General features: G+C 28.3%; 2 protein-coding genes across 6 annotated transcripts in view; one reads left to right on the forward strand and one right to left on the reverse strand.

The window, feature by feature from the left end:
- Positions 1 to 4,098: 4,098 nt before the first annotated feature.
- On the reverse strand, positions 4,099 to 19,933 carry LOC107456933 (nucleoredoxin). 2 transcript variants are annotated; one of them, XR_011637033.1, is made up of 8 exons: positions 19,484 to 19,933; positions 17,030 to 17,281; positions 15,043 to 15,250; positions 12,937 to 13,025; positions 12,732 to 12,822; positions 11,962 to 12,095; positions 5,902 to 10,672; positions 4,099 to 5,545 (listed from the first exon to the last, which is right to left on the reverse strand). XR_011637033.1 is itself a non-coding variant. In XM_071182409.1 (7 exons), exons 1-7 carry the CDS (start codon positions 19,784 to 19,786, stop codon positions 10,481 to 10,483), a joined length of 1,269 nt encoding a protein of 422 aa, XP_071038510.1. In that variant the 5' UTR covers positions 19,787 to 19,933; the 3' UTR covers positions 4,099 to 10,480. The 2 variants fall into 2 exon arrangements, 1 of the variants encoding a protein (XP_071038510.1); XM_071182409.1 differs by having other exon boundaries at positions 4,099 to 10,672.
- Positions 19,934 to 20,068: 135 nt separating this feature from the next.
- The window catches only part of LOC107456925 (uncharacterized), a 58,331-nt gene continuing 56,095 nt past the window's right edge, over positions 20,069 to 22,304 (forward strand). For 2 of the 4 annotated variants that reach the window (XM_043053329.2, XM_043053332.2), the window contains exon 1: positions 20,419 to 20,597. In XM_043053329.2, coding sequence (XP_042909263.1) covers positions 20,574 to 20,597 — 24 coding nt within the window. In that variant the 5' untranslated portion in view covers positions 20,419 to 20,573. Of the gene's footprint in view, positions 20,214 to 20,418; positions 20,598 to 22,304 lie in introns of those variants that run through there. The other 2 variants (XM_043053330.2, XM_071181600.1) reach the window with 2 other exon arrangements.

Here is a 22,304-nt window from a genome sequence, read left to right on the forward strand (position 1 = left end):
CGCTTAACGTTAATGAATATTAAAACATTTAATGAATACATTAAGAAACTAATTTCACATATTTGAGTGGCAATACTTATATATTTTGATATAAAAGTTATTTTTTAAAATGGTGTCATACACTTTTAGACGTCGAGCTGTAACTTTGTATTCAAATGTTAAAAGCTTGGTCCCCTTAAAAGTTTGCCCCAATTAAAAGTTTGGTCCCCTTAATATTAATTTCACTTTTTGGATTTTGAATCATATCTCTAAAACTAAAAGCGCATTTAAAAAGAAAAAAATTCACCCATTTATGAAACTCGTTTATCCACAGGTACTTTAACGAAAAAAATAATTTTGAATAATTATTTATTGTTTTATTATTATTTAATTTAATACTGGCCGAAAATTTTTTAAATTATAAGCCATAAATGTTTTTACATAATATTAATCTACAAATTTTTCAATAGTAAAATCTAAAGTTCCAGTTGTTTTTATTAATTAGAAGCTGAGAAAATTTTAAATTTATTATTTTTAAAAATGCGACCTAAATATTTGGACGAATGAAGAGATTTTTTTTAAAGAATGAATTCTAAAATGTACAACGTATTATTACGAAATGTTATTATTAAGTATAACATATTTCAATGTTTTTAAAATTCCACTTAACATTCACCAATTTCTTTAGTTATGGAAAATCATAATAAAATAAAAATCGCAATCGATAGTCAAAAAGAAATATCATAAATTATATAAAACCTTGTAAATGTGCTTTAGAATTACCATACACTCTGCATTTTTTTCAGGCACCTTTTTTACTTTTTTAAAAATTTTTTTGCTTAGACTCGGTCAAAGCTATAAAAATGATTCGTAATGATTTCTGAAATGAATGATTATATATAATTATTGTACGTCATATAATTATAATAAATATAGAATATTGTGTATAACTAAGTTATGTAAATTTGATTACACTAATTAATTCAAACTAGTTAGCACTAATTAATTAGCATATTTGAAATCACCTGCAGTCCTACAGGCACCATTATGATTGACATTTAGAATGTGAAAATCCGATAATTAGAACAAAAGTTATTCAGAGTGATATCTGTAGTGTATCTACCACTGCAAAAATATAATTCCAATTCACTAGTATATAAGACATGTTAACTCAATTCTATGATGGGGTACCTTTTCATAGATAAAGGTTGACATAGTCTGTAACAACACTTCCACATTGGTGACCTTTGGACGCGATGTGAACACGCCTACCTTGACAGAAACGCCCACTTCGATTTGAACACGCCTTCTTTGATGGATGGTCCACATTGAACAGCTGACTTGCTACTTGGGACTACGACATTGTCCTCCTCACGCTGTTGCTTCTCAGTCTCGATCACACACATCGTACAACGTATGCACTCGACAGCTAAAAGCAACACAGGAGCGATCACGACCGTGAACTTAATACAGCTCTCACAATCAGTACGCAAAAAGTACGGTGATCTTAATACAGCTCTCCCGGCCTCTCACAAAACAGCAATGAATCAACTAGTGTTATCCGTTTATCGAATTCTATCACAGATATAATCCTGGTGGGGGAGTACTGTAGTGTATCTACCACTGCAAAAATATATTTCCAATTCACTAGTATATAAGACATGTTAACTTGATTCTATGGAGGGTATCATAGATGAACGTTGACATTGTCTATAACTCCTCTTCCCACAATATCTTTTTAATTTTGTGCAATATACATCCTGATTTTTCGGGAACAAGTTTCCCCTTTAAAAGGAAAGACATCACACTTTATGAACATTTTCTAGCATTCTATCAAAATTGGTGATAGGGTTCAGCCAATACAGATATACTGCTTGAAAACTGCTTTTAAATTTTTTCCAAAATTTAAAACTGCTACTACTACTTAAGACATACAAATGATTTAAAAGTCGAAACTACATACATCTTGAAAATTGATAGTGTGAACTACATACGAATTGAAACTACATACATCTTGAAGATTTTCTAGTGTTTCATAAATCCTTTCCTTTTATTCAATTCAACTTCAAATACGACGAATTTTAAGAATTTTGCATCTTTGATCTAAGAACAAAAACAATTAAAAAAAATTTTTTCCAAATATATAAAGGACAAATGTTATAGATAATAAATCAGACAGGGTGCGTAGCCAAATTATTCAACAAAAAATAAGCACTTTTCAAGCACTCAAATAATATTTTTAAGCACTCTAAAAAAATATCATAATTAGACAAGTTTTTGACAATTGACGGTTTTATTTGGTTTTAGCCATCATGTCAACAAAAAAAAAATAAATTCTTTTGGCATTGTATTTGACAATTGTCAAAATTTTTGAATCATGTAAATCGAATGGTGTTTTCATACGCTACGGACTGACGATGCGCCAGAATAGATTGGGGTTGAATTAAGTGTGAAAACCTTGGATAGAACAATGTGAAAAGTGTCTTTCTGCATAATCCGTAGGAAAAATCAACATGGTAAAGGAAAAATCTCAATTTGGAAAAGGGAAAATTAAGCACTTTTTAAAAACACCCAATGAAAAAAGCACCTTTAAGGGCTTTTAAAAAAGAAAATAAGCACCTTTAAGCACTTTTTAAAAACGCTACGCACCCTGATCAGACAAATTGATCACATAAATTAATAATGAAACCCCATAAATTAACAAATCATAAAGTGATACACATAATATGCTAAATCGGTACCCATGTTAAAGCGTTTACTGCCAGATGTATGTTTAGGAGGTTATACTATATATAGTACATATCTATCATTGAAATGTGATAATCTATAAGGACAAAATCTAAGTTAAGTTTTCAACCATTTTAGTTTTTCAATTTTACAATAAGTTTATTTTAATAAACAATGTATTATTGTCATGAGAAAAAAATCAAATATTCTGCCAAAAATTTTTGGATAACAATATGCATCTCTTACTACCACTAGATGTTTTATTGACACAAACTGTAGGGAAGAATTTTGTCACCCTCTATCGTGTGATCGGCAACGAAAGTGTTAGGGACATGAATAATCTAGCAGTCAGATTAACAATTTCTTCTAAAGAACTTGGGAATGAAAAACTTATCTGAGATTCATTTTATCTAAATTATAGGACAACAAACTTTTATAGTAGCAAATTCTGTTAAATATACAAGATGTGAAATTTCTTTCTGTTGTTTCTAACGTCACTTGAACAAGCCAAGCTTGCCATCCATTGGCCTTTTGTGAATTAAACCAATGAGTGCCTTTCGTTTGATAAAAAGAGCACCGCTAAGTTGAATATACGTCTTACCTCATAACTCCACGGATAGATGGCAGCACCATTCATTTGTAAAGGGCACTTCTTGAATTTAGAGATAGAACTAAAGAGGATGGACATTTTTTCCAGAACCCTGTACTCATGGCATTGCTCCGCCAGCAAGCACAAGACTTCCACAGATTTTACGAGCATGTATATTAATCGCACAAACTCGGTGGGTCTTAACAGAGTTAGGATTAAACCCCTCCTGAAGGATTGGAGCCTGATTTTCTAACCACTGGGCTGACACGGCCTGAAATTTCTTTCATAAAATTTTCAGTTGTTATGTATTTTTGATGATGTGACTCAGCCAGTGTACAATTAGATAATTTTTTTAAAAAGGTTTTTATAGAATTTTGCAGGTAAAGCAAAACAGTTCTTCTAAACATTACAAATGTAACTGATTAAGTCCATCCCGGTTCCCAAAATACACCATAGAATTCAACTTATTACAGAAATGGCTTTGTAGCATTTATTCATATGTTAACGTCTATCAATTTCTGCACAGATCACATATTTCGCTCAAAAATTTAGACATTTTTATGTTTCCAAGCCTATTCTGCCTCTTAGTCCAGAAGAAAGTAATAAATTTATGTAATTATTATATGATTAAATTATATAGGTTCAGCAAATATTTTAGTAAAAACAATTATTTTTCTTGGAATCTTAAGTAATTTTAAATGTTAAATAGTATTTTAGACAAGTCTCATATCACCTGAAACTAAACTAATTTTTGTCGTTGTTTCAGAAACATGGTGAATGTCAAAAAATAAAATGCAGTAAAATATTTTCTGCTGTTTATTGCTTATATCAACCATACATAAATGTAAAATATACAATTCTATTTGCATTTTTATTTTATGCATTCAGTTGCGTATAAAAATGATTTCTAAGTAAAACATGGCAGGCATTTAGTTCCATCACTTATAATATTTCATTAATAACATTTAATGTTTTGAGCATTATGTACACTCATGAAAATACATATCACTGTGATATAGGGCAAAATTAATGGATACCACAAGGCGATTAAACACAGCGAATGGCGATTAAAACACTGCTTGCTAGTCATTATATTCTTAGTTGAACAAGTACTTCATTTGTATTTTATTATTATTATTTTTTAGAAAATAAATATGGAATTATGAATATTTTATAATATTCTGAAAATTACTTTACTTCAAGCTTATATTCTTAACATTTTTCAAGAAATGCTTCCTTTATTAATAACAACATTTTCTTTAATCATTCAATTTTTGAAAAAAATAACCTTATAGTAAAAAAGGCTTCTGTTGAAAAAACAACTGGCCAGTACAAAACTTCCTAATTTTGCCCTATATATTGTTGCATATTTTGTATATATAATTTTAGGAAAAAATATTGGAGCATTGAGTAAAACAAATTAACAAAATAATATACATATAAATAAAAAAATTAAAAAGGATACTTTTTGGTTAGCTGGGTGCAAGCAAAAGTCGCCAAAAATGAAGACCTCTGCAACTTTTTCATTTTTCAGACAAATGAAGTAAAAATTAAATAAATAAAAAGCACAAAATATTAGAATAAAAAGTAGATGAACTCCAACCAAAATATGCTTAAAAAAAGCAGACATCAGCAAAATTTGTGCTCTGCAAAGTCGAAACAAACTTTCTTTTGAGGTAAAAATGTTCAACTTTTAATGCTTTAAATCTGATCATATTATGTTTTTAATAAAAACTACCACATCTAGATTAAGCCAAGAATCAAAAAGAGTGCCAATAATTAATATAATTTAAATAAGAATTAAAAAAATCACTGCACTTAGATGTCATATTCTGAATAAAACCTGGCACAGCTAGATCACGCCAAGAATCAAAAAGAATGCTTATGATAACGATAATTGTGAAAACCACAGTAATATATGAAAAATAGAAACGAGAATGAATTTTAAAACTTCTAATAGAGAATATATACAGCAACATGTAACAAATATTCACATAGTAAAAAGTTTAAGCAATAGATTTTGAATTACTAAGACAGAAAAATTTTATCACAAATTTTCTTATAATTATGTGAAATGAAATTGTTTACTTTACATAAATTTGTGCACATTTCATGATACAATTTTCTGTTACAGAAACCATTATATCTTGAACTCATGAAACATAATTAAATTTTTAAAGCTGTTATTTAATAATATATAATTTATTATTGATGATATTATAAATATTAATAATAATATTACAGTCAGACCTCGATATATGTTGTTGTTGTTGTTATTGTTAATTTACGTCGCACTAGAGCTGCACAATGGGCTATTGGCGACGGTCTGGGAAACATCCCTGAGGATGATCCGAAGACATGCCATCACAATTTTGATCCTCTGCGGAGGGGATGGCACCCCTGCTTCGGTAGCCCGACGACCTGCGAGCGAAGTCGAGCACTTTACGGTAGCACAGTTTAACGAGGACCAATACCGCACACCCTCGGTCCCTACGCAGACTGATCCAAGTGGTCACCCACCCGCACACTGACCGTAGCCAGTGATGCTTGACTTCGGTGATCTGCTGAGAACCGTGTCTTAACGATCAGTCCACTGCGGGACAGACCTCGATATAAGGTCACCCTAAGGGAAATCGCAAAAGTGACCTTATAAGCGGGGTGACCTTTTAACCGATTCATTAGCAGTTCATAACTAAGCAAGCAAATCGTACACATTATGATTTTTAAAAATGGTAATACAAACGAAAACGACCTGCTGATTAAATATTTAAGTCAATAAATTTTAATAAAATTAGTAAAAAATTAAAGAAAGTCAAATTTTTTTAAAAAAAATATAATTTAAAATAAAGCTATTTACAAATTTCCTCAAAGTGTACATACATTCATTATATCTTACTTTATTTAAAATAATCATTTATGTAGGTCTGTCTCGTTTTTGATTTCATTTATCGAACAATGTTTTCTAGATTTTGTAACTTCTCAAAATGTTCCTCAGCTCCCTCATGGTTTGTAAAAAAACTTTGTATGACGTTTATTGCATTGAAGGCTTCCGCTTGGGTTACAGCTACAGTCTCAGGATCACTGTCATTGTCCTCACTGTCCACAACTTGTGAAAAAAATTCAGAAATTGTAGCTTCAGAAGTGGGTAATTGCTTTGTAAGGAAGTTAAATAGGCTTTTGTGATAAAAGAGCTCCCCTCGCCTCAAATAAAAATGACCTTATAAGCGATAACGATTTTTAAAACTTGACCATATATCCGATAATCTACAACAAAGAATTCCTATTCAATGGGCCGGGACTTTGGAAAAGTGACCTTATATGCGGGGTGACCTTATATGCAGATGACCTAATATCGAGGTCTGACTGTATTATTAAAATTAAAGTTAATTTATAGATAAGAAACAAAAGTTGAGTAAGACCAGCATGTCAAAAAGCTTCATAAATAAATTTTATAATCATACAACATATTATGTATAAATATATCGAAAACAACTAACAAAACAATCAATAAAGCTTAAATGATTTACAGACACATAAAAAAATCTTTGGTATAATACTTTGATGAAATAAAGAACACACAATAGACAAAAGAATACAATTGCTTACAAAAATGACTAGAAAAAGCAAATTTTGCAGAAAGGCGAGTATAATTAAAGTAAGAACAAATCATTTTGAATCAACATCTATTTTTTAACAGAATAAATGCAAAAGCTACAAGATTAATCACTAAAACTACTTCACATTTGTTTAAAATGTATTTTATTTTCTAAAAATATTTAACAGGCACTGCTTATATCTTTTTTTTGTTATTAAATAAGAATAGTAATCAAACATTCAATGTAGAGAAAAGAAGAAAAAAAAGAATCAAACTAGTTAAGTAAAAATTCTCATTTTGTGTCTCAAAAATTTCCTAACAATAAATGACTAGGGTTAATATAATTACTGTTGCATAATACAATTTTTAACCATAAGAAAATAAAAAACCATAAAAATTTCTTCTTAAAAAAATGTAAAGTTTATTTAAAATAAATGTAAAGCTTATTTTCTAAGTCCAGTTAAAAGTCTCATTTTCAATTTTTTCTAATTTGTACAATAGTTTAGACCATTCGATAAATAGAAGAAAAACAAATAAAGACATTTAAAAATTTTATAAGGACATTGGTGTAGTGAAATTTATAAAGTTAAACTGAATGAGATTTGTAAGACACATAACCGTTTAAATAAAACAAGCCCAATACATAAATTATTCAAACGCAAACCAACTGGTAGCAGAGCAATTGGTAGGTATACAAAATTTTGATGGCTAGACATTTTTAATGCAGTTTTTAAAACAATCAGGGTACTGAACTGGTAAGATCTGGCAACATGAAGAAATGTTCCAGAGAAAGCTAAGGCTCACCCTGGGCTGTCATGCCAATGATGATGATGATCCCATAGATATTATAAGGTGTAATAGCTATGGTATTAAGAAACTATTCATGTTGTGAAATATAAATAAATAGTCCATAACTCACTTGCAAGGCAGGAATATAACCAAAGGTATGAATGCAAATTTTGGTAATTGAAAATGATTGCCCAAAATAGTTTTAGAAAAATATTAACAAAATTGACCACCATGAAAAAAAGTAATTTTATAAACATAAGGATAAATGATTTACTAATTAAAGAATAGAATATGTTTTACTCAGTTCAAAATAGTTTTCAGAAGTGTAGAAATTTGCTCCATTTGATGCTAAACATATTTTTAATTTCAACATTATGAGCAAGTTCAGTTAATGCATAAAACATGTTCTTTTATAGCATTAGTATAACTGATGTTTTAGAAAATAGATATTAATTTCTAAATATTTTCACAAAAATGGAGAATTTTCATACACTTACAACAATTGTGATCACCATAAAAATAGAGAGGTTCAAAATTTGTACAATTGCTCCAAAAACGAAACAATAAAAAAAATCACAGATGTCCATTACACAATAAATATTGATATAATATTCAGTAAAACAAGAACATAGCAATGATAAATATTAAACAATATTTTGAAAATTAATTAACTTAACTATTTGCTATTTAATTGAAAATGTTTTAACCTACATCAAGATTCCATATAATCAGCAGCAATAATAATCTTGTTTGATTCATATGTAGCATGTTTTAAAAACATAGTAAATATATCAAATGAATTTGAATTGAAAAGCAAAGTGGATGAAAACTTTAAGTGACATTTTAGTGAATATACCATCTGAACAACCAGTGCTACAGACTCTGGGAGTACTGAGGTATACAAATAGTACAAAGTTGGTTCCCTTTTTGCATTTAGATTGCACACGTGAGAAGATATGAGAAGCTTTTGGTAGGTGGCAATACGGATTGACTTTCAAGCATCCATCACATCTAAAGTGAGTACTGGCAGTGAGGATGGTCAACTCAGCTGGCCACAATTTGTCTTGCGCTTAAATTCACTTGCAAAGGGTCCTATATCATTTAGATAAGAGTTCTAAGAAGGCCAGACCAGTTTTTGAACACCAATTGTGTTAAAGCCTAGCTGCACAAGTCTCCATGTGTGAATGGAACAGTTATCCTACTGGAAAAGATATTAGCCTAACTTCCTTAAATATGGAGTTTAAAGAGCAGCATTGTTCGAAATCTCCATATACATCTCACAGATCCTATTTCTGACCACAGGAACGAAGAGATTCAGTTAAAACCATGAAAAACACCCCCACATCAAAATGCTTTAAGTGGGAGTGCTGATACTTTTGGCTAGATAATGTATGAGCAAATTAGTTTTAAAATTTACACATGTGCAATAAGAAATAGATATTATGCTTTGTCTTTATTTATTCTTCACAAGATTCCAACAAGTGAAATCTATAAAACTCCAAATTGCTTGCACCATCGTGCCAACATTCTTGACAGTTTAATTTGCAGCTAAGAGAGAGGCTTTCTTTCTTATGCACTTGGAACTTTCTTCTACAAAGAAAATACTTGTAAATTGTCACTTAACAGTTTTATCCATTGAGGTCTGAGAAATTTAAAGACTTGGAAAAACGAATTGATGATATACAAAATAAGACTAATGAGATCTTTCCTATAGAAGTCACAAGTTTTTTCCAAAATGACACTTTGAGCTTTTATCCAATAAGATCTTCAATTATGATGTCATATTTGTAAATTACAAATATATGAACCATGATGTAGCATTGAAAACTACCATTTAATCATACATTGATTAAAAAGTAAGAGTCAACATGTATCAGATTGTTATTTTAATGGGATTTAGTTATATCACTTTTTTTTTTGTTCTCTAAGAGGCACAGTATAAAAAGAGAGTTTAACATATTTATTTATTTTAAGATATTAGCAATGCACTTTTAACAATTTTATTTATACTATTCTTAGAAAATATATCTTATCATTCAATTATTTCAGTTTCTCGACATACTCTTGATGTCAGATAATCAGATTTCTACTGTAAATATATTTCATTTGTGAATTTTTCACGACCAACTTCCAGTAAATGTTTATCGTTTAAAAGTCAGAAGATATTCGTTTTTAAATACAATTGACATGGAAATTTTCTAATAACAATGCCAAACAATATTTAAAAGGAGAATTTCAATTTAGAAGATCTGGTGAGATAATAAGACTATAGCACATGCAAACTTTTTTGGAGAAAAAAAAAAGAAATTGAAAAAATAAAATAAATAAAAGAGAGGGCTATAAATTAAAAAAAAAAAAAATAAGGAGAGTAGGAAAGATTTCAAAAATAATAAAATAAAATAAATGATATGGTAAAAATTGCAAATACTAAATACATATGTCTTTCTTTGACAGACACACAGTCAAAAGAATTATGACTAACAGTGAATGAAAATATTGATGAAGATTAATGGTTTTCCCATTTTTCAATTAAAAAAAAAATCTAAAAACAATTATTATTTCTCATAATAGTGTAAGTAGTAATATATATATTGAATTGATAATATCCAGAATAATACTTAAAAATCTAAAAATAGCATTGATAAGAAATTTTTACATTTATAATTAATATCAAAATACAACATTGGAAAAGAAAATTATTCATTGATATAGATTTTTTAAATGATTGCATATTGAACGTACACAATGTTTCTACTATCAGCAATAGCTGCTATAACTATAAAAATATTTATGTACAATGTTCATTTACTGATTATAAGAGGCGTTAATTTATGAGAGATAAAATCACGTACAAATTTTCCAATTACATCTGACGAAATCTTATCTGAGTTTTCATGAATATACTTCTTCCCATTTGGGATGTCTAAAATGACTAGAAGAGGAAACTCTTCTCCAAAACCAATTATGTCACGAACAGAATCACAGATGTCAGCCTATAATGGTGAAATATTTTACCGAACAAAATAATATCATGAAGAAATTTTAATATATATTTAGTTAACAATCAAATATTTATATATGTAAGCAAGAAAACTTCAAGGCAAAATAGTGGTAAGTCAAAAAAATTTTTTTGCCACTCAAGAATGATTTTTAGCATTGTTTCTAGATATACGTATTGACCAAAATCGGACATTTACACTAATATTAGCACACTATCCTGAAACAACTTATTGCCAACATAATGTTTTTTACCAAAAACCTTTTATAAAATAATGCTTTCTTGAACAATTTAGAAGTGGCTTTTCATTACATTGAAACCAAGCTCTTAATATACACCAAGGGTTTCCAACTTACATGGGGCCGGGGGCCACAATTAAAAACACAAATCAAATGGCGAGTCGCAACTTTATCAAAATTTTATATAGGACTCTTTTATGTTTGAAGGTGCATTAAATATTAGTCAGATTTTTACCAAGTTGTACAAAACAAAAGTATTGAATTACAAATTAAAATAAGAAGTAGATTTTTAAAAATATTTAATTGCATATTAAAAAATTCGGGTTACAATAACTTTAATGTGCACTCATGCATTAAACAATTAATGTGCAACAGATATCTAATTGTTAAGATAACTTTAAAAGATTCGTATTAAAACTTACATAGTAGCACACAAAATGTTCAATGACAAAATTAAGGTTTGTCTGCTGCAACCACCAGAGAATAGATACTTACATTTCAAATTTAAAATTTACAAATATGTGTGTAAATATTTTCGTCCAAAATGAGTGGTTTCAAAAAGTTAAATCGGAGAATTTCTTCGAGAAAATTTCTGATACACAAATGCTAAATTATATTCACAAAATACCAAAAAAATGAAATAGAAAAGAGCAACATACATGATTATTTTTGTATTTGAATAAATATTTTCTTGGATGCAAAACCTGAGAAATAATTTTTTTTGCACCGTTGGCATGATAAATTTCACAGAAACGAAGAAATTAGGTTTTTATTAACGAGAAAAGTATTTTAAATGTCAGTAGAAATGTCCTAAAAAATTGTCCGCAAAAAAATGACAACTACTATATTTTAGTTTCGCGGGCCACAAAAAATGGCTTCGTGGGCCATTCGCGACAAATGGGCCGCCAGTTGGAAATCGCTGATATACACATATATATCATCAAAATGTAAACTATTTTATTTACTAATTTTTTTTGATCTAAGTAATTAATATGGAAATCAATTTTTGCCTCCTGTCTCAGGAAAAAATAAATTAAATACTCACATCACCAGCATAAAAGAAATTTAACTTCGGTATTGATGTCTCTTCTATAGAGGCCCTCTTTACTCGTGCTTGGTACTCTTCTGAGACAGGTAGTAAAGCATAATGCGCAAGCTCAAGTTCTTTATCTTCACAAGCTGAAACAAAATAAATAACAATAAATGAAAAATTTAACAAATTAAAATACATAAAGAGGCAACGTCGAGTAGAAAATTAAGTATTGAAATTAAAAGTGGAAATTTGGTATCTATATTAAACAAAAGAAATAACAATAAATGAGCAATTCGACAATTTAAAATATATAAAGAGACAACGTCGAGTAGAAAATTAAGTATTGAAATTAAAAGTGGAAATTTATGATCTCTATTGACAATAATATTAAAATGCTAAATAAGAATAAGAAAGTGTAATGCTTGGGCTAAAAATTAACATCAGCTGTTATGCCATGACTAGAAAATAACAATAGTATTTAATTACTTGATTAAAAACTTCATTTGCTAAAAAAATATACAAATGGTCATACAGTCAGCATACTTCAAGCACTCAAAAACAGCTGGTAATTTTCAAGACTTGCTAGTTGTAAATGAGAGGAAACAAAAATGATTTGAAATTTGAAGCATAAAGTTGCGGATAAAAAATGGAAAGATAAAAGTAAGAAACAAACCACAGTAGTTGAGAGAGAAAAAATATGAAATATAAAACAATAAAAATCCTTGTGTTCTTATACATAAAGCTATAACAAATGAAAAATGGTGAAATGTTTAAAATCTTACTTGTAAAGAGTATTAAACAAGGCTCCTCATTCAGCTTGGATATATGTTTTTCACCAAGTTCATCAACAAGTTTTGGTCGCCAAGGAAATTCCTGAAGAAAAATATATAGGCATATATATTTCGACAGCTTTACAAGATAAACAAAATAAGCAGCAATAGCTTATGTTTAAGAGCTTATAACAAAAATAAATTGAAATAAACATACTTCACCCTCTGGATCTTCATTAACTTCCAAACGACCTTCTTTGGTAATGATGGAATTATTTTGATCAAGTATAACTAAACAAGGAATTCCTAAAATAAACCAGAAATAGTTTTAAAAAAAGAGGAACTGAAAACAAAAACTAAATTAAATTGTTAAAATTCCTAACTAAATATAGAACAATAACTCAAATTGTTTAACTAATGCAGGATAAAAATATGTTATATAAGCTAACAGTAGAATAAAAATGGCATAGAAATCTATATTCTAATTTCTACTCATATTTCTTAGAATGTTACATTTTGTATGATAAGGACATATTATCCAATGTATCTCAATTTTTTTAATAAATAAAAAAGTAATGGTTCAAAAGCTCAACATCTTTCAAGTGCAAATTTCATTTAATTGAGTTACATAAAAATAAGGAACTGAACTAAAATCTGGAGGCAACACTTTCCACAGTTGACATTCCCTTCAGAATGTACTAACAACTGCTTGTGAAGATATGCTTTAGTTTCTTACTCTGAATCTATTGGTTTTTACTCTTTCATTTTTATATTATGCATCTTTTAATTAAAGAAATTTACAGTTTATTTTCGACATAATTCGAAGAATATTTTAATATTTAACAGAGATGACCTCCTCCTCTGGAAATTTAAAGTCAATGAAAATAAGAGAATTTTAGTAGAATCTTCAATTGGTTAGAAATTATTTCTTTAAGTTTGCATCAAATTTAATGTTTGAAAAAAAAAAGTTTAAATATTAATAAAATCTAACAAGCAAAAGTAACTTTTACTAATTATTTTTAAACACGCAGCTTGCATTAGCTGAATTTTCCACTTAAAAGCTTCTGATTTCTCTCAATACTTTAAAAAAAATATAATTATGATTTTAAATACATTATTTAAAGTTTAAACAGCGTTTTCCCAAAGCATTTCTAGAAACACAGCTTGCTCTCCTGCCAATTGATCCCTTCAAGTGCATCCTACCTGGCCTTTTTGCAAAGATAAACCGTCATCCATTAAAAACACACCCTTTTTTTGATTTTATCTTTTCAGGAAAAGGTTGTTTTCTTCAAAACCAGTTTGAATGAAAAGTTCACTTCTAATTTATTTAGTTATTGATTAGTTACTTAACTTTAATTTCCTTCCTTCATTTTAGTAAGATATTTCTTATGTTCTCTAGTCATAAAGTTAAAATTTACCTGACACTTTTGGCCCCAGAGATATTAACATTTTTTGTTTCAAAGGGAGGAAATTAATAAATTTTTTAATCATTTTAAATTTTACAATTATTTTTTTTAAATAAATACCTTTTATTTAAAAATGCATCTTTAAATGTTTATTTTCTCATATTTTCAGTTTTAAATATATATATATATATATTTNGTTATATATATATATATATATATATATATATATATATATAAAAGCTTTTAAGCTGCGAATCAATTAATCCTTTTCCAAAAGCTTCAAATTTTCTGTTATTTTGATAATGAGTGTGAGTTACTTTGTGAAATATATATTATGAAATAGTATAAGAGAGTAATTTAAAAATTGAGAATCAAATTCAGTTATTACATAATATTACACATTTTAATAAATTTAATGGTGGTAAATGAGTGCCCTTTTTTATACCTAGGAAGAATTCTGGCTTTAAACATAAATGAATGCAAAAGAATTAAGGCTAAAATATACAAACTACTTAAATTTAGGTTTTAGTTTTAGGTTGTTTTTTTTGGGGGGGGGGAGGGGGGACTATATCAATATTTATAACATAAATAACTCTACAAATAATTAACTTTTTTCTTTGCTCTTTCAATTGCATGAAGTTTGAGCATATACACTGAATTCCTAAAACCTCAAAACAGATGTAGTTTTGAAACCATAGTACAAGCATACTATCACTTGTCACAGCATCATAATTAATAAGGATAAAACAAAAGTTTAGAACTTGTTACGATTTCAAGTTCGTTTAAACACACAGAGTAAAAATAAAACACTTAGCATATATTCAAAAATTTAACACTAAATTAAGAGTAAGTTTTTTTTCCTTTTTTTATAAATTTATATTGATAGCTTTAATCTAAGATATCATTCCACAACTAACCCCCAATTCCATATAAATGGGCCAATTCTTTTCTTTTTTGCTCTTCCTTATAAGGCACAGCAAGCCATGGCATGGTAGAAAAATATTTGTTAAAAGATTCTTCACTACGATCTGAGCTTACAAAAATTACTTCAAAATGTTGACCACTGCTTTTCAGTTTTTTATATAGTTTCACAAGCGAAGGAGTAAAGGCTTTACAAGGTGGACACTGTGAAAATACAAAACTTATATTAGAAAAGAAACAGAAAAATATATTTTTTGACAAATTATTATGCAAATAAATAAAATAAAAACATACTTTATAGAACATTCAAATTTTTAATACAGTAGAACCTTGATAATCCAAGTTAGTATAAAACATAATAAAATTACACAAATAAGTGGCTAAATTAATAAAGAGAGAGAGGGATATTAGATTAATTAGTCATATTAAAATTGAATTTGAATAGTATATAGCAGTATTATTATAAAAACCCTGATTTTCAGAATAGATAAAAATTTATTAAAAACCTATGTTATCGCTATAATCTAAATATTTTAATTTATTAAGGATAATAAAAGATTTGCTGTACTTTCTTTCAATGAAAATCAAAGAAATTTAAGTAGAAATATAATAAGTTTTTGTTCATTTCTTAAAAATGTTTATCATTCACATACATTTAAGAAAAGTATTAAAAATTAATTAATTTCATATTGGCTATCAAAATGGGTAACAGGTGGCCCAGAGCAGAACTCTCTATCTATGGCAACAGTTAGCATGCTGTCACCATTAGCGTGTGGACAGTCATAGGAGAAGGAAGTGCATTAGTTTCTCTCTTGATTTTCAAATAGATTAAAAACATTTGAGTTAGGAAACTATATGGAATTGAAAACTGCATTAAACATGATTCTAAAAGAAGGCGTAGTGGAAAATTTAGAAAATATTTTTGACAATTAAATGCAAAAAATATTATGGAAGAAAAAAATATTGTAGTACATTCCCCATACAACTGAGAAGAGGAGGGTTAAAACATAAAACATCTTCGTCCTAGATGGCATCTTTGAGTGTTGTGATCGTGAAATCTCTACCCAGAATTTAGTTTGGAATTAAAAATTGTTCTTTACCACTCAGATAAACTGTTAAATGTCATACAACCATAGCCCAGCTAGAAAAAATCCATTCTAGATGTTCAGTTTTACTCATTTTATAATTCTTTCTTCTTCTGAAAATATGTGCCTTAAACTTGTAAAAAAACGGTAAAATATTAAGTGTGCGTAAGATTTTTATAAATTGCACAATGATTCATTTAACCAGTGAGTTAATTTCCTAGTCAGATATTTAAATGGTTTTAATATGAGCACATTGGAATGAAATATTATTTCTAAAGATTTTAGATAAAATTTTACCTTAATATTTCAATAGCATTTAACAGTTCTCAATATATTTTAACATTCTTAAAACTTATTCTACACATTTAAATAAAAATTACATTATTAATACATATAAATTGCATTAATGCATAAAATTACATTACATTAAAATTTATTCTATTACATTATTAAAATTAATTATAACTATTATTTTACAATAAAATTGCATGTTTTATGTCTGTAAAAAAATTAAATATTTTTATAAAATTACAAGTAGTTTAATAAAAAAAACAAAAAAAAAAAACAGATTAAAATAAAAAAAATGATCTGATTTAAATAAAAAATATTAGCCCAATTTAAATCAAAAAGCTATCCAGCACCCTTTTTTTTTTTTTAAATTATAATTTTTCAAACTCTGTAACAAAGGTAGAAAAATGAGTACTTGATTTTTTTATTATCAAAAATAAAATGCCTGCAAATGAAAAAAAAATTTAAAAATTCTTTTTATTCCACTGATCTAGAGGCAGCTAAATTAATAAATAGTTCTAACTGTAATAAACTTTTAAAAACCAACTCAATAATTATAATAAACTTTCTATTTACTAATAGAAGTAGCTTCGATCTATAACATTCTCACCCAATGAGCAGAAAAGTACAAGCCTTTGATGTGAGTAGAAAGTGATTCAAATGAAATAGTTTCAGAAGATGATACCAATGAGCATTCATAAAGAACTTCTACGGGATCTCTCATCTTCCATGGAAATGAAATACCAGAAGGATCATCCATTACACAAGCACGGCCATATGGTGTGATGAGATTTAATGACTGTGAATCAATAAGAACAAGAGCTGGAATACTCTGTACACGATATCTCCTAGCTAACTCCATCTACAAAAATAAATAATGCAATAATAGTAGTTATAATATTAAGAACAACCATACTGATTAATACACTTTATTAAACATGGATAAGATAGGCCAAACTAACTTTATTGATTATGAAATTTTAATGATGATAAACAGAACAATGTAATCATTTAATCAGCATATAGGTTTTAAAAAAAATTATCTTAAATAAATTTTTTATGGAGATAGCTTTTTTCTTAGCACTCATCAATTCAATTCTATAATAATAATTTGAAAAAATATACTATATTGAAGAATGCATAGGATTCACTAATAAATGGAAAAAATTTCTTTGATATATATGTTTCGGTGAAAACCGAAATCTGGAGAATGTCCACATTCACCGGTGAATGTCAACATTCACATAGTCGCTTGGTATATGTCCGAAATAATTGCTAAATACCCTTATTTCTGACTCTCACCGGTGAATGTCAACAATCACATAGTCGCTTTGGTGAATGTCCGAAATATTTGTTATATCCAATTTTATATTAATTTATTTGTTAATATTATTATATTTATTTGATATATTTATATTTACTCTATATTTAAATACTTACTGACGATAGATTAGAAGAAACATCAGTGTTTGGAGTATCGGGCAAATATATACCGGGCAGTGGCACTTAACCTTAAAAAATCATCAGTGTAGGGTATACCGAGCAGTGGCACTTAACCTTAAAAAAACATCACTGTAGGGTATACCGGGAAGTGGCACTTAACCTTAAAAAAACATCATTGTAGGGTTAAAATATCGAATAAATGTAATTATAACCACGAATAAATTCATATCAAATCAAATGTAATAAATATTTTGGACATTCACCAAATCATATCTGTGATTGTCGACATACACCAGTGAGAGTCCGAATGTACAAGAATGTAATGAAATATTCGATCTTTCACCGACGTATTTGGTGTTTGTCGACATTCACCGGTGAAAGTCAACAACCACCGATTTCGGTCTTTCGCCGTGACATATATATATGACACTTTTTATATATACATATATATTTAGAACGATATATATTTTTAAAGAAATCTATTTAGTTTGATGTAGAGGGGAGATTTTCGTATCCTGATCTGTGGCAGATTAATTGCCAAGCTTTGGAAACTTACGGGCAATGGTTCGCGAGAAACTTAAAAAAAAAAAAAAATACAGAAAGGGACCATCTCGAAAGGTATAACTTGTAACCACCCCCGGGCAAACATCTACATGTTTTAATTGAAAAAATGTGTAAGTTTAAAATCTATTTGGCGATTGTAGTTGGCACGATAGATCACAATACAGAAATATCCCCGATGCAGGGATATTTCTCTGTCGTGCAGGATTCACAATTTCCATATCGTGATCTCTGGCAGTATAATTACGAAGTCTTGGCAACTTCCGGGTAGCTGCCCACAAGAAAGTAAAAAATACATCACAGAAAGTGCCCAACTCGAAAGGTATAACTCATACCCAACACCGGGCAAACCTTTACATGGTTTTCTTAAAAAAGTTTTCTCGTTTAAAATTAATTTGGTGCCTTGGTGATTGTAGTTGGTGTGGCAGGGCACGATACAGAAATATCCTCCACTGGTGTGGAGCAAAAGAGGTGAAGAAATTTCCGCATGGGTACTTGTGAGAAAAAATTTGGCAACTTGAGCAGTCAGGCACAAGAAACTAAAAAAAGGAAATATCACAGAAAGGGGCAATGTGAATTGTATAACTAATAGCCACCCCCATAATCCTCCACATAATTTTTTTTACAATTTCTGTAAATTTAAAATCCCTTTGATACCTTGACGAGTGTAGTTGGCAAATACAGATAGATACAGAAATACCCCCAAAGGAACACATGGCATAGTAAATAATTTGCTTTGGAATGCTGAATAAATAAACTTGTGAACATAAAATTTGATAGTTATCTAAATATTTAAAAAAATTCCATAATAGAAAAAGAAATTTTTCTTATTCTTTTTAAAAATAATACAATTTCAATAAAATTTTTAAAAATTGTAGATCTTAAGATTAAAAAATAATTCAAGGTTGGTAGTAAAATTGAAACACTTTAAGTATGCAATTTGATTAGTAAAAAAGAATAAATAACCACGTAATGTGACTCATTATAGTAACATGTGTCTATAGATTCTGAGAGACAAAGCAATGAAAACAGGAAAAAAACATAAATATGATTTCTTTACTTGGCGATTTCTCTCTGAAAACGGCATAGCAAGCCATGGCATTGAGCTGAATTGTTCTTTGAATTGTTTTTCTTCGGAATCTGAACTAATATATACTATTTCAAATTTCTCTTGGCGATCACAAGTTTTTAATAAATTATAAAATTTAATCAATTCTGGAGTAAACGCTATGCAAGATGGGCACCAATGAGCAGAATAATAAAGTCCTAAAACACACTTCTTTTCAGAAAGAGTTCGTGTTTCAATTGTATCACCATGGGATAACAATATCCTTCCAAGTAATTCAACAAGATTTTCAGCCATTTTAAATTAACTAATATTTTTTTAAGAGTGAAATGAAAAAAAGTAAAAGAAATATAAATAAATTATAAAATAAGGTTCGTCAAAATTAAAAAAACAACTGAAACATCGCGAATCCGAAACCATCACACAAAATAAATACAAATGAAATATTAGAGAATTAGTTGCCAACTTTTCAAAACGAATTTTTATCAATATTTATGCATGCACACGCAATGCGTGAATTGCAGCAAGAATGTATCTTAAGGAGGATTTTCAGAGACACTTTTAAAAATCTCTAATGGCAATGTGCATACGCAATTCTAAATTTTGCGGTGTATTCATTTTCGTTTTTGTGTTCTTATGATCTTTCAAGAAATTTTGAGAGATAAACCTATAATGCGAGAAATATAAATCTCTCTTTTTTAAAAATGCATTAACTAATTTCAACGTAAGTCTGCAGAGTTATGTAATTTTAGTTGTAATATTCTTTATATTATCATAGAACATAAATATTTTAAATTAAAAGTTTGTTTATATAATAATTATTCAAATACTGTATGTTTCCTGTATCTTTTATGTTTTTTTTTTAAAAAAATTTTCAGTTTAAATAATAGTTATTTATTTTAAACACGCTCTAATGCTCTCATATTTAGGAATCTGTGAATCCAAGAGATCTCTCTACATAAATCTCTCGACGTCCAACGGATGTATTCTGCATGTTAGGCCTGTAGATGTCTTAATGATATCAAATTTAAGACGATTTTTGGATACCATAATGTCTTAGGTAGTCATCTTGTAAATTTGGGGGATGTATTTCGGAATGTGCATGATGGTAATAACAAGTTCGATCATGTTGAAAAAATTATTATTCAACTTCAATGAAATTTTAATATTAATACCTAGTAATTTGAATATGATTTAATAGCGAATCTTCTTTTCTTATTTAATTTAAGGAAATAAAGAGTAATTGAAAACGCTTTTTAAATGAAAAAATAAAATCTTCAAACTTATAATTGAATAACATGACTTCACATTTGGAAGTTTCTAACTTCCTTGGAAAAATTGGTTCAAAGGCCGTTGATTGCATTACTAATTTTCTTGGAAAAAAAGAAATGTAGAAAGCAAACTTATTTAAGTTTCATTTACAGGAAAAAATAAAATTAATATTAAATATTAATCAACTAAATCTTACAATCAAGTAAATCTTACTTTAAGGCTGCTATGAATTTTATACTTTTATTGTTAGAATAGAATAAAATCTTTTTGCTATAGTTGAAAATCCTATCAGAATATCTTTCGAACACTACCCAAGGTTTAAAATTATTGAAAAATCTCAAACCTACAATACGCTTGTTAAATTCTAATGATTTAACTAATTTATCCATGTATTTTTTTTTTTTTTTAAATGTCTATATAGTTTTATGGTTATATTTCTTTTTTTTTTTTTGTACGCTTTGCTCAATTCAAAGAGCTTGCTGGTTGGAATGGAATAAAATCTTTTTGCTATCATTAAAATTCCTTTCTGAATAAATCTTTTCAATACTAGGCAGGATTAAATGGTATTAAAAAATCTCAAATCTAGAAAACGCTTGTTAATTTCTAATGATTTAACTAATTTTTCCATGTAATTGTTATTTGCAAATCTATGTAGTTTAAAGGTTATATTTTAATAGTTCTTATAACATTTAATGCAGTAGATATTTATCAAAAAAAATTTCTAATGAAATAATCATGAATTGTTTTATTTTTTGTATGCTTTGCTCAATTCAGAGAGTTTGCGTCAATAATTTAGCATGTTGAATTGATTCCTACTATTCTTTAAGACAGTTTGCTCAATAAATTAGTTTCTGTTTGAAAAAACTTTATCCGAAATTTACTTTTCTGCCATATATTACGATGCAGAAAGCACGAACCTAAAATCATCATTACTAAAAGATATTTCTTTCAAACCCTCGAAAAAGGAATGTATTAATATTTAAAGTAAATATATACAACATTCCGATTTCATTATTTGAAGCAGTGGCAATATTAGCACTTACATTTGAAATTTTTTGAAAGATTTTTGTAATTTTCTTTTGCTTCACAATTTGTGCGATTCATTTGTTCAAGAAATTCTCTAAAAGGTTCAGTGCTGTTAATACACCATCTTTTATACTTGACTATCTGAATGTATGTGTGTCTGAATATATGAGCAATGAGTTCCTGTAGCTGTGAGAACCTGATGATCTGTAGGAGAAGTAATTTTAAGATCTATTTCTCCATTGTCATTATCCTCATCATCTGAGTTATTATTTTTTTTCTTTGTTAATGGACAGAAGAATATCCATATCAAAAGGATGCTTAGTTTCAATTTTTTTTTTCTACATTGACGAAAGTATCAATATCCAAACAAAAATGATTCTGAAATTTTCTCTCAGAATTCTGGTTCAATTTTTTTGTTTTTCTTGATTTTCATCATTTTCGTACTTTAATCTATGAAAGGAATCCAGCTTTACTTAAGTGATTTACAATTGTATATTCTTTTAATTCTTCTCTAGAT

Source organism: Parasteatoda tepidariorum, chromosome 6 (assembly GCF_043381705.1).
Source record: "Parasteatoda tepidariorum isolate YZ-2023 chromosome 6, CAS_Ptep_4.0, whole genome shotgun sequence".
Classification (NCBI taxonomy): Eukaryota; Metazoa; Arthropoda; class Arachnida; order Araneae; family Theridiidae; genus Parasteatoda; species Parasteatoda tepidariorum.

What these genes read in the sequence shown, in the direction of transcription:
- LOC107456933 (XM_071182409.1), bottom strand. Translation starts at nt 19,786, where the DNA reads ATGGCTGAAAATCTTGTTGAATTACTTGGAAGGATATTGTTATCCCAT. An exon ending in CCATTTATATGGAATTGGGG is followed by an intron (nt 13,026 to 15,042) that starts GTTAGTTGTGGA and finishes GGTTTATTTTAG; the next exon opens with GAATTCCTTGTTTAGTTATA. An exon ending in ATGAAGATCCAGAGGGTGAA is followed by an intron (nt 12,823 to 12,936) that starts GTATGTTTATTT and finishes ATTTTTCTTCAG; the next exon opens with GAATTTCCTTGGCGACCAAA.